Here is a 14,243-nt window from a genome sequence, read left to right as displayed (position 1 = left end):
AAAAAGAGAAAACCTTAATAACAACCAAGGGGAAAAGAGACACTGTTGCGAGGACACAGGTCCAATGACAGGTCCCTTGTTAGACACAACAGAAGCTAGAGGACAGGGAACGACATCTTCAGAGTACCAAAACCAACCAAAGAGGCGATTTAGAATTCTATATCCAACAATGACGTTTTTCAAAAACCAAGTCCGGATAAAGGTTTTTCCAGACATACAAATCTAAAAGATAACGGAAATTGATCCGGAAGAAACCAAATGATACCAGGTATGGATCTGGATCCACATAAAGGTGAGAGGGAGAGGGGGAAATGCTGAAAAGGACCAGTTAGAGGAACGAGAGAAGGAACATCACTACCAGCTTAAGCCCGTGGAAGGGAGAATTAATACGCATTTTTGCTGTGGTTGTGAGACAATGCAGGAATGCCTGGAGGTGAAAGGTCAGACTGTGCGCGCTGTGACCTAAGCAGTGCGTGAAACCATTTGACAGATTAACACGTGAATGGACTACTGTGTGGAAACTGCAGGCAGGTGGGGTGGGGCTGGAGGAAGTAGGTCATTGGGGGCCTGCCTTTGGGGTTTATATTTTGTCCCTAGAATTTGTTCTCTGTCTTTCTACTTCCTGGCTACTGTGAGCTGAGTAGCTTTCCTCCTCTACACCCTTCCGCCATGATGCTCTGTTTCATCTTAGACCTAGAGCAATGGAATCAGCCAACCATGAACTGAACCTCTGAAACTGTGAGCCCCAAATCAACTTTCCTCCTCTAAGTTGTTCTTGTCAGGTATTTTGGTCACAGTGATGAAAAGCTAACACAATATGATCATCTTTATGCCAATAAATGTGACAACATAAATGAAGTAGACAAATTTTACTGAATGTGAAAAACTAAAACTGATGGAAGGAGAAAATAGATAACATAAGAATTTGAAATTAAAATCATTTGCTCAAAGGAAATTCCATGCTAAATGGCTTCATTGGTGAATACTATCTCACATTCAAGGAATAAATGATACCAATTTTACAAAATCCTTCTAGGAAGTTGAAGAAAAGAGAACACGGTCCAGTTCACTTCATATGTAGCACATTATTACCCTGATTGCAATTCAGACAAATATAATTATCTATGGAGAAATTCCAAAGAGTTTTCAAAAAATTATTAGAACTAATATTAGTAAGTTCTCAGGATTCAAGGTCAATATACAAATATCAATTATACTTCTATAAAGTAACCATGAATAATTAACAATTGAAAATGTAAAAATCAATAATGGGGGAACTTTAGAATATGTAGGAGGAAATAGGGGGTATGAAAAATGGTGGAATGAGACAGACATCATTACCCTATGTACATGTATGATTACACGAATGGTTTGAATCTACATTGTGTGCAATCATAGAAATGAAATTATGTACCCCATTTGTGTACAATGAATCAAAATGCAGTCTGTTAAAAATTAAAAGCTAAATAAAAAAATGTAAAAAATCCATTAAAATAATGCCAACAGCCATGAATATCTTAGGTATTAATGTGACAAAAGTAGTATAAAATCTGTAAATTCAAATCTACAAAATACTAATGAACAAAAAAAAAGAAGTCCTAAATAAATGGTGTACAGTACTGTGGATATGAATTAGAATATTCAATATTTTCAGATGTTAGTCCTCCCTCAACTGATCTATAGATTTAATATAATTCCAATTAAAATCCTAGCAGGATGGAGTAAATTGTTATATGGCAAAAGGAACCCCACAATTTTGTATAACTATAATGCACTAAAAATTAAAATGAAATCCTAACAGGATTTATTTTTCTTGATAGAAATGGCAAAGTGATTCTATATTTATATGGCAAAGCAAAGTTGCTGGAATAACTAAAATAATTTTGAAAAAGGCCAAGTTGGAGGACTTATCCTACCTGATTCCAGGACTTACTACAAAGCGATAGTCAAGATGGGTGGTAGGGTGAAGGGACAGACATACAGATCAAGAAGACACAGAAGGTGAGCTTGTTTTTTACAGTACCACAAAGGTAATTCAACGGAGAGAGGACAGTCTTTTCAAGAAATGTTACTGGAATTATTGGAATTATTATCTACATATAAAGATATGAACTTGACCCATCCCTCAAACCATATGTGAAAGTAAACTTGATATAGATAATAGACCTCAATGTAAAGCCCCAAACTATAAAGCTTCTAGAAAGATCTTTGTGTCATTAGGTGAGTCCAGAATTTCTAGCTAGGACACAAGAGTGGCCTCGCCAAAATGAAGGATGTTTTCTGTTCAACGAGTACCATTAAGAGAGTGAAAGATAAGACACAGACCATGAGAAAATATTTATAAATCACACACGCAGTAGAAGACTTGTATCTCAAAGATTAATTAGTGCTCCAAACTTGATAAGAAAAACACCTGAAAGATGAGTAGATAATAAACACACAAAAAGATGCAAATTAAAAAGATGGCAATGAAAGACCATTACACACCCACTAGAATGGCTGAAAAAGGGAAAAACCACATTATGCCAGGTGCCAGCAAGGTTGCCAAACAGCTGGAACCCACACACATTGGTGGTAGGGAAGAAAAATGATTATGGATGCTTTGGAAGACAGTTCCCGCAGTTTCTCACAAAGTTAAACATACTTTCACTCTGCCATGCAGGACCCCATGTCCGGGTATTTATCTAAGTGAAATAAAACCTTGTGTTCATGAAAAAACCTGTACATAAAGGTTTTGTACTTAATTGCCCCAAATTGGAAACAACTGCAAATGTTTTCAGTTAGTGAATAAACAAACTGGATCCAGTCACGGGGGAGTCCTTTAAAGCTCCTGGTATTTGTGACAGCATGGACTGATCTTGGATGCATTAGGCTAAGGGAAAGAAGTCAGCCCAGGAAAGTCCCTACTGTGGGATTCTAGTTCTATGACACAAAAGTGAAAGTACAGGCACAGAAAACAGTATTTGCCAGAGGCTGCAAGCTGGGGAGGCCATCAGAGGGAAGCTGGGGAGAGGGTGTAACTGTTCTGTATCTTAACTGTGGTGGCTTCCACAGCATATAGTAGGTGCTCAATAAACATTTGACTTTTATGAGTTGACCAATCCTGGGAGGCACTTTGGAAGAAACATAGCAGGGGTGTGAAGGTGTTGGGAGTCCTGATTTTATGTCCTAAATACAGTGGTTGAACAATATATGAAAACTACCTGTTTGGTTTGTAAATAAAAATTTTAAGGTCAAAGTATATATTTATTTCTTGCTTCTCAAGGGTGCTGTGTTTGTACCAACTCAAAACACTGTACACCAAGAAGGGCGTATTTCACTGTGTGCAAATTGAGACTAAAGAACAGCTGAAAAAAATCCATCAGAACTGATACTGTGCTCCAGGGACAGGTTTGGAAAGGTGATTGGTGTCCTAAAAATGGTTGATTAAACGTTATTTAGATCTTGGGAGGATGCTTTTCTAGAATTTACACCCACTGGAGAGGAAAATAAATTCAGGTATCCAAATCATTAATGTTAAACACATGGTAATTTATACATTGTGATGCCTTTAATCTCTAAATGCCCTCATTTGTATGTGTTAGGGTAGTTGCGATGTTCAAGGAATGTTCTTCACGTCTAGATGTCCATTTAGCTAATCATGGGTACACATCTTCCAGGGACCCAATGTTGGTTTTACCAAGGTTTCTTTACTTATCTTTGTTCATTTTCTGCTGCCTTTGCTTTTTGTTTTTATTATTATTACGGTGGTTGTGCTTATGAGCAACCTAGACCCTGGGTAGAATGACAGGCACGTGACATATGCTGTCTCAGTATATTTAATCCTCACCCTTGGCCCCATGAAGGGCTTGATCACTACTTTACCTAAAAGAAACCGAGGCGTGGGAAGGTTAGGTAACGAGGTCACACAGTCATGAGATCCAGAGGTGAGGCTTCTCACCCAGTTCTGCCTGACTGTACAGTCTTGAACTTGTGCTTCTTTGGATTGCTAATAATATTTACATAGTTTATGTGTTTCTATGGGCCATTCATTGAATTGATTGATTTGCTCAACATTCATTGATTCCCTACTGTTATTTTCAAAGCTGACAGTGATTTCCCTTGTACTTGATGAGAAAGTAAAATGAAGTCCAGCCAGCATAGAAAGGAGCCTGCATGCCTCTTGCTGGGGTCAGGAAGGGGCTGGTGAGGCTGGCCTTGGGGCTAATTTCTGAAGAGGCGAGACCCTAACACGTCCTTCCCTGAAATGAGAGGCCTTCCAGCTATCCGTGGCCATCGGATGTTTTCCTGTAGGTGTGCTAAGGGTGAAGGCTGGTTGGAAATTTCTGTCTCCTGGGGATTTTCCTGAGTCCCATCTGCAGGAGATGGGAAGCTTTTCTCTGTAGGAAGTGCTCCATCCTGGCCCAGCCCATCTCCCAGGGGCTTGGGACTCAGTGGGTTAAAGGTCAGGGTTAGTACTTATTGTTAGGGCTTGATGTTTGCATCCTCTGCAAATCCACACATGGAACCCTCGCCCCCCAGTGCTGTGTTATCTGGAGGCAAGGCCTTTGGGGGGTGGTTAGATTTTGCTGACCAGGCAACAGGGCGAGCTGCCAAACTCCTCAAAATCCCAGCATCCTCTCCTGGGCTCACAGGTAAAATATGCAGGTACTATTGCTTTTGTGTCTATCTCCCTCATTAGTCTATCAACTTGGGATTAGAGACCTAGTATATGCATGGCTGGGTTAGGTCCTATCATATATATGATTATGTGCAGCATATAGTAGGTGCTCAATAAATATTTGACTTTTATGAGTTGACCAACCCTGGGAGGCACTTTGGAAAAAACATAGCAGGGGTGTGAGGGTGTTGGGAGTCCTGAGTTAATGTCCTAAATACAGTGGTTGAACAATATATGAAAACTACCTGTTTGGTTTGTAAATAAAAATTTTAAGGTCAAAGTATAAATTTATTTCTTGCTTCTCAAATCATTTTTCTTTCACCTTGGGGCCCCCTAAATAATAAATACGATGAAACTGACAGTCTCAGCACCCATGTTTGAAAATAGATATTACAGAATTTGCTAGAAGGGCATATTTCTAATACATTGTGAGGCTGAAGTAGCTGATAAGGCTATTTTAAGGCATTATCACATTTCCTTTTGGTCACCACTACTAGGGTGGTCTCTTGTATCATGACTTTTCTCACACTGGAGATTGGGCCATTATAATCTGTCAGCAAATCATCAGCTGATCTGTTTCTTTAAAGGAAGAGAATAAACTTCCTGCCCAACTGGAGGCCAGGGACCTCCCGTAACTTTATCTGCTAAGAGACTCTGAAGGTCCCTCTTTCATGTCATCACCTTCCTTTAAAAGTTTGGTGGCTACAATTGAGCTTAGATGTGACCTTTCTGCATTCATTCTTCTTCCATTACTTTGAGTTGTTGCACAAATTGATCATATTCATGGTGGAATCAAAAGAACAAATAAAGAAATCCAACTTCCTCTCAACCAGAATATCGTCTGTTCAAATATGATTAAGTTTCAAAGTTGAAAATATGTTTCTGTGCTAATAAGAAAAGGCTTTTTCACATGCATACTTGATAAAGCAGTACAAATTTTAAATAGCGAGAAGCAAGTTCAAGTAAAAATAATCTTTCTTATGTCAGGATATTTCTTTCCCCCCAAGTGAGAAACTATGCTTTTTTTTCATTATAGAAGATAGGCAATTTTTGAAATCATTGTGCTTTTCTGTGTTTTCTAAGTTTTCTGTGTTGATCATCCAGTTATTTCCTAATATAAGACATGATGGAAATAATCTTCAAAGTCCCCCAGAGGTGTTGAGCACCAGTGGATTTGTTGTTGCATTATAAAGGAAATGGTTGCCTATGTGCCTTGGTCACAAGGTCACTTTGGAGCTTGGGAGTGTGCTTCCTCAAAAAGGAGGGTGGACGCATGTCAGCAGCTCCGAAATGGCTTTGTCCTTGCGGAAATGTAAAGTGATAGACAGGACCTTGCTGTCATCACACAGAATGTGAGAGGTGAAATACGCAGCCACAGAGAGGTTTATCTTCTCCCTGAGCTGACGGAAGGAAACCTTTTGTAACTTTTTAGTATGTTTGGAATATGAAGATAAAGCGAAGTACCCTTTCTCCTCAATGAGAGTGCAACAGAAAAAATGTCCCAGCCCTGGTTTTCATGTGTTTTGCTTCTCTGGCCTGGACACCTGTCTAAAGGAAACGCCTGAGCATTCAGAGACTCCTTTCCGACCCCTCTGATGGTAGATGTGAGCCTTGGCACGTTTGCCCCACAGAGCACAAAGCAATGCATGGAACCTGCTAAAGATTTTGAATCCTGTTTGCAGGCTCATGTTTCCAGAGTTACTCACCCTTAAGACAAGGGCTTGGACAGAGTGCCGTTTCCTTCTCCCTTCATTATTAGGGACCCACGTGGACGGCTGTTCACGTGTTCATTTAGACACACAACATTTCTAAAGTGCCTTTGTGTGTCATGCACTGAGCCACTTCACCTAGATTGTTGTTTGCAAACCTCTATGACAATTTTGTAAAGCAGGACTTGTTACCCCTCATTTGGCAGATAAGGAAACCGAAGCATAAGTAAGAATTCATTGGCCCAAACTAGCCATGCAACTAAGTTCACCCCTGAAACTTGGGGTTGCAGTCCCCTGTTGTTTTGCCCTCCTGGCTGGGTCTGTCACTCATTCTGTTGGACACGCTGACTTTTGTAATGCATCTTAGACCAAGTTTTTTTCTTGTCTACAGTGTATCTGATTAATAACTTAACATCTGTTTAGTTTTCATAGGTTGGAAAGAGGAAAGCAAATCTAGAAGTTCTTTCAATCGCATTAGGATGTCTGTGAGAATTGGCTGAAGACATGACTGCCTTTGACCTGAAAAGAAGTCTTTGAAATCTGGGAGTCTGGGTAAAGACGCTGCATCAGGACACTTGGTTAGGATGGGCTGAAGTTTTATACATATATGCCAATATGCTGGGTGAAACCAGCACAGAGCAGTTAACAGATGTCTAAATCTCTAATGTGGACCTTCCTCGGGCCTGGAGCATACCACAGGCCTCAACTGGGCAGGCTGGAAGGACCTCCTAATGGAGAGAGGAATCAGAAATGCATGTTGACGATCTCTTTCTCCATGCTGTACTTCAGGCAGTGGGACAAAGTGGAAAGAGCAGCCTTTGGTGCACGGAAGCCTTGAACTTGAACTTACTTTATCACTTATCATCCCAAAAGGAACTGGCAAGAGATAATTCCTAAATATCTGATCCCTCATAGGCAAATGGAGATAAAACTATCTAACTGAAAGGTTTATTTTAGGAATTGTATCAGAAAATAAAAAGCCAAGAACCTTACTAGTACCTAATGTCAGTAATGTTGAATAGATGGAAGCTATTAGTCATTTAATCATTAGTTAAGAAAAAAAATGCAGGAGACAACAAGATACATACAATATGGGCTCAACTATTTAGAAGATTACGGAAAAAAAGACCAAGATTGAAATAAGCCAAAATATTTAGGGTTTCCTATTTGTGGCAGAATCAGAACATGAGTTGATATTTTTTTCTTTCTTTGTACCTTTCTAAACTTTACAAGTGGTGCACAATTTACTTGTATTACTTCAACCAGAACGAAAAAGCTAGAGAACTCACTTCCCCTTGTTAGTGGAACATAAAGAAAGATTTTCATTACATCTTGGAGGATAGGGACTCAGTGACAAAGTCATGAATTAAGATATCCAATTTTTGACTCCCAAAACCAGGGATTTTGCATAATTGCATATCACAGCAAGGACTCAGTCACTGAGTTTTAATGTATAATCAGGATAAAACTTCAGTTTCAGCTGGCAAAATGCTATGCTTGATCATCGGAGTCTGGGCAAATTACTAAAACTTTGCTCATAGTTTTCATACAATGGAATCTGGTCAGAATTAATTTTTAAAGTACACATATATTGCATATAACTTTACACAGTAAACTTTACGCAATTGCTTTACACTAAAGTATATAAAGTTTAATATGGTAGAGTTTGACATTCCATTGTAAGACTTAAATTTTTATATTATTTATTGGTTATTTTGGTTGCCAAACAATAACTATAGTCTTCAAGATGTTTCTTCCTAAAGAAAATTGTATTCAGCATTCTCATTTCTTCTCTTTGACCAGTTATCTTTTTTTTTAAATAAAAATAAATAATCTTTCAATTGTCCCTTTCTCTCATTTAAAAAGGAATTTTCTTAAAAAGTGATCTCTAATTACGGTAGATTTCTTTACTGATGGAGTAAGAAAGAGTTTCAATATATAGACTAACATGGAAATTTCTGGAAAATGGTGCTTACATTCTCCTTTTATTGGGCTTCCTTCATCTCAATTTTCTATGAATTCAGACATTGAAAAGCAAGCACAAAAGTGCAAAGGTTGTGCCACTTACCCATGCAGTCTGGACCCCAGTGACCTGGACAACACTCAGGTTGGAGGTAGTTTTTCCTGCAAATATGGCGGCATCCAGGGAGAGACAGAGAGTATGTTCTGATCTCAAAGGTGTACCTTGGAGAGTAAAGAGAGGACATTAACCCATGATCACAGCAATGCAATTAACTCCAGGTGGGGGGATTAGTCTATGTTTTTATGTAGGTCTTATGCTTACTTATATTTAAAATTACATAGATTGAACAAGTTTGTTTTTCTAGGTGGAATAATACTTAATCATGAATTATTTTTAATTGTTAGAAATGGATGAAAAATCAAGAAACAATGAAAATGGCGGGGGTGGATCATAGATAACATACAAACACACAGTAAAATATTAAAATATTACTCAGCCTTAGAAAAGAAGGCGCTCTTGTCATTTGTAAGCAACATGGATTCACAAGGAGGATATTATACTGAGTTACTTAGATCAGGTATGTAGGGACAAATATCACAGATCCCACTTATATGAGGAATCGAACTCATAGATGAGTAGAATGTTGGCTGACAGGGATTGGAAGGAGCTGGAAATTAGGGCTTGGCCAAAAGGCACAAAGCTTTAGTTATGCAAGATGAGTACAAGTCCTGGAGAACTACTGTCCAGGACACACGGTTAACAAGGTTCACTTAAAAATGTGTGTTTACACATGTACATTTGTATTGGAAACAGTGACTTGGGTTTTAGAGTGTCATGTGGTCACATTAAACAAAAATGAATTTTAAAAAGTGTTATGTAACAGCATTAGGGTTTCATTTTGTACAAAATTTAAAAAAAAGTCAATTCTTTATTCTGAATTAAAAATTAACTCATTGAGGGCCTGGGGCTGTGGCTCAGTGGCAGAGCACTTGCCTAGCATGTGTGAGACACTGGGTTTGATCCTGAGTAAGGCATACAAAAATAAGCAAATAAAATAAAGGCATGCTGTTCATCTACAACTACTAGATATAAAAAATATGTATAATGAACTCATTGAGTAAAGTTTAATTTCTAAGTTAGTAAATTGACTTTTTATTTAAAAAGTCACATTTGTACTTGAGTCTCAGAGCTGCACCCTTTGGCCCGCGAGCAGGACCGCTTATCATCCTATGAGAATTTTGAATCTTGAGAAGTCATTGAGAATGCAACATCACAAAGAATCCAAGCATGCTGAAATTCATTTGCCCCCTTTCTTTGGGTCCTCAATAGGATCTGGGTCCCTAGTTTGTTAGTGAGATGACTACCAAACCCAAGGCCTTTCAAAAGCTCCAACTGGAACTCTTTCCAAATGAAACAAATCCCCAGATATTAAAAATAGAGGCAAGAGGAAGGGGGGGGATGTTTATATGCAAATCAGTACAATTTTGTATAAAAATGTGAATCAATGATAAGAGGTGCTTTAGACCCAAGTTCTTAAGTTGTGAGTTACCTAAGTTTGGGTCCAATATAGTGTTAGAGAAAAACCATGGAAATGCTTTGCAGTTTTCAAGACAGGGAGTTTGAATCTGGAGTCCCAGTTCTGAGACTCAGGCACACTTGTTTTCTCCTAGTGAGTACCTGCAATCCCGAACTCCTACAGATTTGTTGGTTATCTTGGTGTAACCATCTGGGCACTCAATTTCAACATTAAGTGAGCAGGATCGGCACTGGGTCCTCATCGTCAGAAGAGACTCCTTATCGCATCTTTTTGCCTGTGCAAACATAACCAAGATATATCAATGCCCAGGATCAGAGCCTTGCAAAACATCTGGCTTGGCCAATCTTCTCCCTTGGCTTCATCTGAAAGTAAAGTCAAGGATGGCAGTGAGGTTGATTGGTAATGACTGGCCAGAGTGTTGGGATCAACAAGCAATGTCTGCCACGGCATGGGTGAGGGAGGCGCACTCACTTGCTATCCCTGATCTTGAGTCTGGAGTTCTGCAAGGTAACCTCATGTCCTTACTCACATTTCGCCAAAGGAGAAACCTGGAATGTATCCCAGAATAGTGTTTTGGATGGGAAATTGTTAAAGCAGGTTACTCAAGAGCAGTGGGTCATAGATGGACAGGCATCAGGGAGAGTTTTCAGCATTGACTCCACAGGAATGACGGCTCAGGTCTGCACCGTACTGCATGCTACGGAGGAGACAGCTCCTGCGATCTTCAGACTACAATCCAGCTGGAAGGTAGGCTCTATGAGAACAGGGGTCTTGCTCTTTGGTGACCACTGCTGTACCCTGAACCCCTCAATAGTGTCTGATCCACACTGGTCCCCACTTATACTGCCTGATTAAATGAACAAATTTGGGACTTCAGGCAGGCCCACCTGGGACAGTTATTTAGCAACACAAAGTGGCACAGAATGAACTACTAAAAAATGATCCGGACCCACTTTGAGCCTGCCTCCCATTGTTCCAGAGGCAGGGGCTGACCCTCCCACATGAATTTTCTCCCTTTTCTCAAGTACCTTACTCCCTCCATCAGGTTTAAGATGAAGCATCTTTGCACAACAAAGAGAGACCAAATTTGGGAGTCAAAAGACCTGGGTTTGGAGATAAGCTCTGGATCTTCAAAGCGCACAATCTTGAGTGAACTCCTTACCCTGCACCATGACCTGTGGAGGGGAGATATCAATAACCACTCTCTGGGTTATCGAGAACTTTCCGTGCTGGAACAGGGGCATACTACCCGGCACAAAACCCGAAGTAGCCAGTAGTAAATGCTGGCTCTGAAAGGCTCCTCCATCCCATCTCTGTGCCTGGCCTGGTGTCTGTCCTCACAGGAATATTCTGTCCCACCCCCTTGGCTACCCAGCCTGCACCCTGCATCACATCCACAAAGCCACAGGCATCTCTTGCTCTGGGCTGGCCCAGGGAAATCTGGTTAGTCTATTCTGCATTTAAAAGCCCCTTGCTGGGCAGGACCACATCCCGTACTTCCTGTTACCCCATGCTTCGTTCTCTGGGCCCAGCACTGGGACGTGTGGAAACACCAGAGCTACTTCCAAGGACACTGAAATAGGCAAGGTCTGCGGAAAGAGAAACCTTATGTGTGCAGAACGAGGTAGGGGACTGTGCCCTTCCAAAAGTGTGATTTTATTTGAACTTTGCCACACCTAGAGATAAGTGGGGTAAATGTCATCATCCTCGTTTTACAGTGGGGGGAACTGAAGTGAGGGACAGTGCAGTGACTTGCTCGAGGTCACACTGTAAATTACTGGTCTGTTGATTCTTTTATTAGTCCTTTCTCTTCCTCCTATCCAAGTGGCATAGAGAAAAAATAAAACCTCTGTTTTTACTGGAAGCTTTCATTTGGTAATCCTTATGCATCCAGATAGTACTGGACTGTTCTTTGTGGAATGATGATAAAAGCCAGTCATAGATACCGTATGAATTAACTCCCTCTAACTGTCATGACACTAGAGTGTGTATATGTATGTATGCATATCTGTGTTTTTTGGGGGGAGGGTACTGGGGATTGAACTCAGGGGCACTCAACCACTGACCCACATCCCCAGCCCTATTTTGTATTCTATTTAATAGAGATAGCGTCTCATTGAATAGCTTAGCTCCTCGCCATTGCTGAGGCTGGCTTTGAACTCGAGATCCTCCTGCCTCAGCCTCCCAAACTGCTGGGATTACAGGCGTGTGCCACCAGCCTGGCTGCCAACATGTATTTTAAAGGGGACCATTTTCTGGAGTAGCTGTATTGGGTGACATTACTTTGACTTTTCTTTTTTAGTAGGCTGGATTCATTACTCTCTATTTAGGAAATCCCTTGACCTCCCAAATACCTTTTTCAAATGGAATGACTCATGTACCTCTCATTCAGTATTTATAAACTCACTCCCTCTGCAAAGCAAGCTCAGTTTTAGAGACTTTAAATGCTGGTTGCTTTTGCAGAGACCAGGCCTACAAAAGCAAGTTCTTGGCCAGGCCAGAACTGATAATTCCTGCCACTGTGGGGCACTGTCAGAGGAGAGGCTGAGCTTACAGGGATTATATTATTTTCTCAGGGTTGAACAGGTAGTAAACTGTGGAGCACCATGACTCATCTCCAAAGTATCTGTGAAACAGACAAATAAAAGCCAAGTTCAAACTCACTCTCCCCCACTTCCCAGCTGGAATATGAAGCAGTATACATCCTCCCAGTATTTTATGAGAAGAATGATCAGAAGACAACCAACCAGAGAAAACTTGTTGGCAAACGTTTGCCCGGTGCAGAGGCACAATCATATTTAAGATTTCTTCTTAATTGGCAGTTAGAGATTGTGAAATGCATTTTAAATCAGTCACCCCAGATTGGTGCTGGCTGCTCTGATGTCACTCTGCTAGGACAGCTGAGAGCCTGCTCCAGGTCCTGCAGTGCTGATGTATTGAATAAGGGCCACCAGGAAGGTAGCACTAGAAATTTCCACTGCAGCTGTGGAAGGCAGAAGGGATGGGTGAATTCCTGATGACTTTTGTAAATATTTGTTACTTCTGTTCCTCCGCAGAATGTCACCCACTCTCGAATCCCCCAGAACATCTCTTCACACTCATAGTTATTTTCACAGTTGGAAAGGTGGGGTGGTAGGGGATGAGATGATTAAAACAAACAAAACCCCGAATAGGAAGGCTAGCACTGAAATCAGAGATTTCACCAGAGCAGGTGGAACGTGAAATAGAACCACATGGGTCACACTCCTTCAGAGAGGGAGCACCATGCTCAGGTCTAATTCTCACAAGCTTTCTCTTGATTTACGAAGTGCAGAGCAGGACCATGTACCCAGGACCATCAGGAAAGACAGAAGCTTTTGAACACATCATGCACATTAACAAACCAAACGTACATGCAAGTTTCCTCTTACCTGACCTGTGGTTTCAGCCAGGGAGCAGAAATTCTGCACAACCAACCCAAGCAAAACCACCCTTAAGGGCAGCATGTCGGGAAGGTCGCTCCTGCCCCCACCAGGCACCTGTCAGAAGGCCTCAGCTATTTCAACTTAGACTGATGAGCACCGAGCGGATCCTTTCTCACTTCAGGGTTTCAAACTCTTTCCTTTTGTTTTCCTGGATTGAGCCAGAAGATTCCAAAGAGCTGTCTCCAGACAGGAAAAGTGGCAAATCCAGGATCTTGGTGATATTGGTCCCTCTGAACTGTATATAAGTCCTGGATGAATGACAGGATTTCCTGGAGGGGCTGTGGCAGAGACATGACCTGGGATTTTGTGCCTTGTGAAAGACAAAGGCAGTTGGGCCTCCCCACTGTCCTGCCCACCCTGCCCTGTGCCTGTCCCCAACTGCTCATGGAAGATGACTAGCCTTTCTATCTAAATGCAAAGCCCCAAACCCTCTGTGGGGCGCTGTCTGTGGGATCACCCACAAATGGGCACAACTGCAGGAATGGAGAGAATGTTCCAGAAGCTTGGGTGACTTGTTAGAGGGCGGTGGCTTTACCCACATGGCTGACACACTCCTCATAGGTGTTGACAGTGGGGGTTTTTAATACATTTTTCCTTTTCTTCAAGTTCTTTCTTGTAGCAAGTGACTGAATCTGTGGGTCTGATCTTGTCATTCAGGGCATGGTCTAATGCCACCTCTTCCAGGAAGCCTTCCTGTCCTGACCCTCCACACTGCTGGAGACTCTTCCAGAATTCTGCACACAATACTGTGAAAGCTGATACATCTGTCATAATTCATCTGTCTGCCTCTCATGCCCAGTTGTGAATTCCTGGAGGGCAGAAGCATAACCTTCATCTTCTCTGTACCCCTTAGAGCAGAGAATACTGCTGGAAAATAATAATGATGATGATAATAAATAATAATAGTCAA

General features: G+C 41.1%; 1 protein-coding gene across 1 annotated transcript in view; it reads right to left on the bottom strand.

The window, feature by feature from the left end:
* The window catches only part of STAB2 (stabilin 2), a 158,642-nt gene extending 145,048 nt beyond the window's left edge, over positions 1-13,594 (bottom strand). Inside the window, exons 1-3 of the mRNA XM_079142890.1 lie at positions 13,280-13,594; positions 10,010-10,143; positions 8,438-8,553 (exon numbers count right to left, since the gene is read on the bottom strand). Coding sequence (XP_078999016.1) covers positions 8,438-8,553; positions 10,010-10,143; positions 13,280-13,354 — 325 coding nt within the window. The 5' untranslated portion in view covers positions 13,355-13,594. The remainder of the gene's footprint in view (positions 1-8,437; positions 8,554-10,009; positions 10,144-13,279) is intronic.
* Positions 13,595-14,243: the final 649 nt, after the last annotated feature.

Source organism: Sciurus vulgaris (genome assembly GCF_902686455.1).
Source record: "Sciurus vulgaris genome assembly, chromosome: 5".
NCBI lineage: Eukaryota > Metazoa > Chordata > Mammalia > Rodentia > Sciuridae > Sciurus > Sciurus vulgaris.
This window is presented reverse-complemented; position numbering and strand designations above follow the sequence as displayed.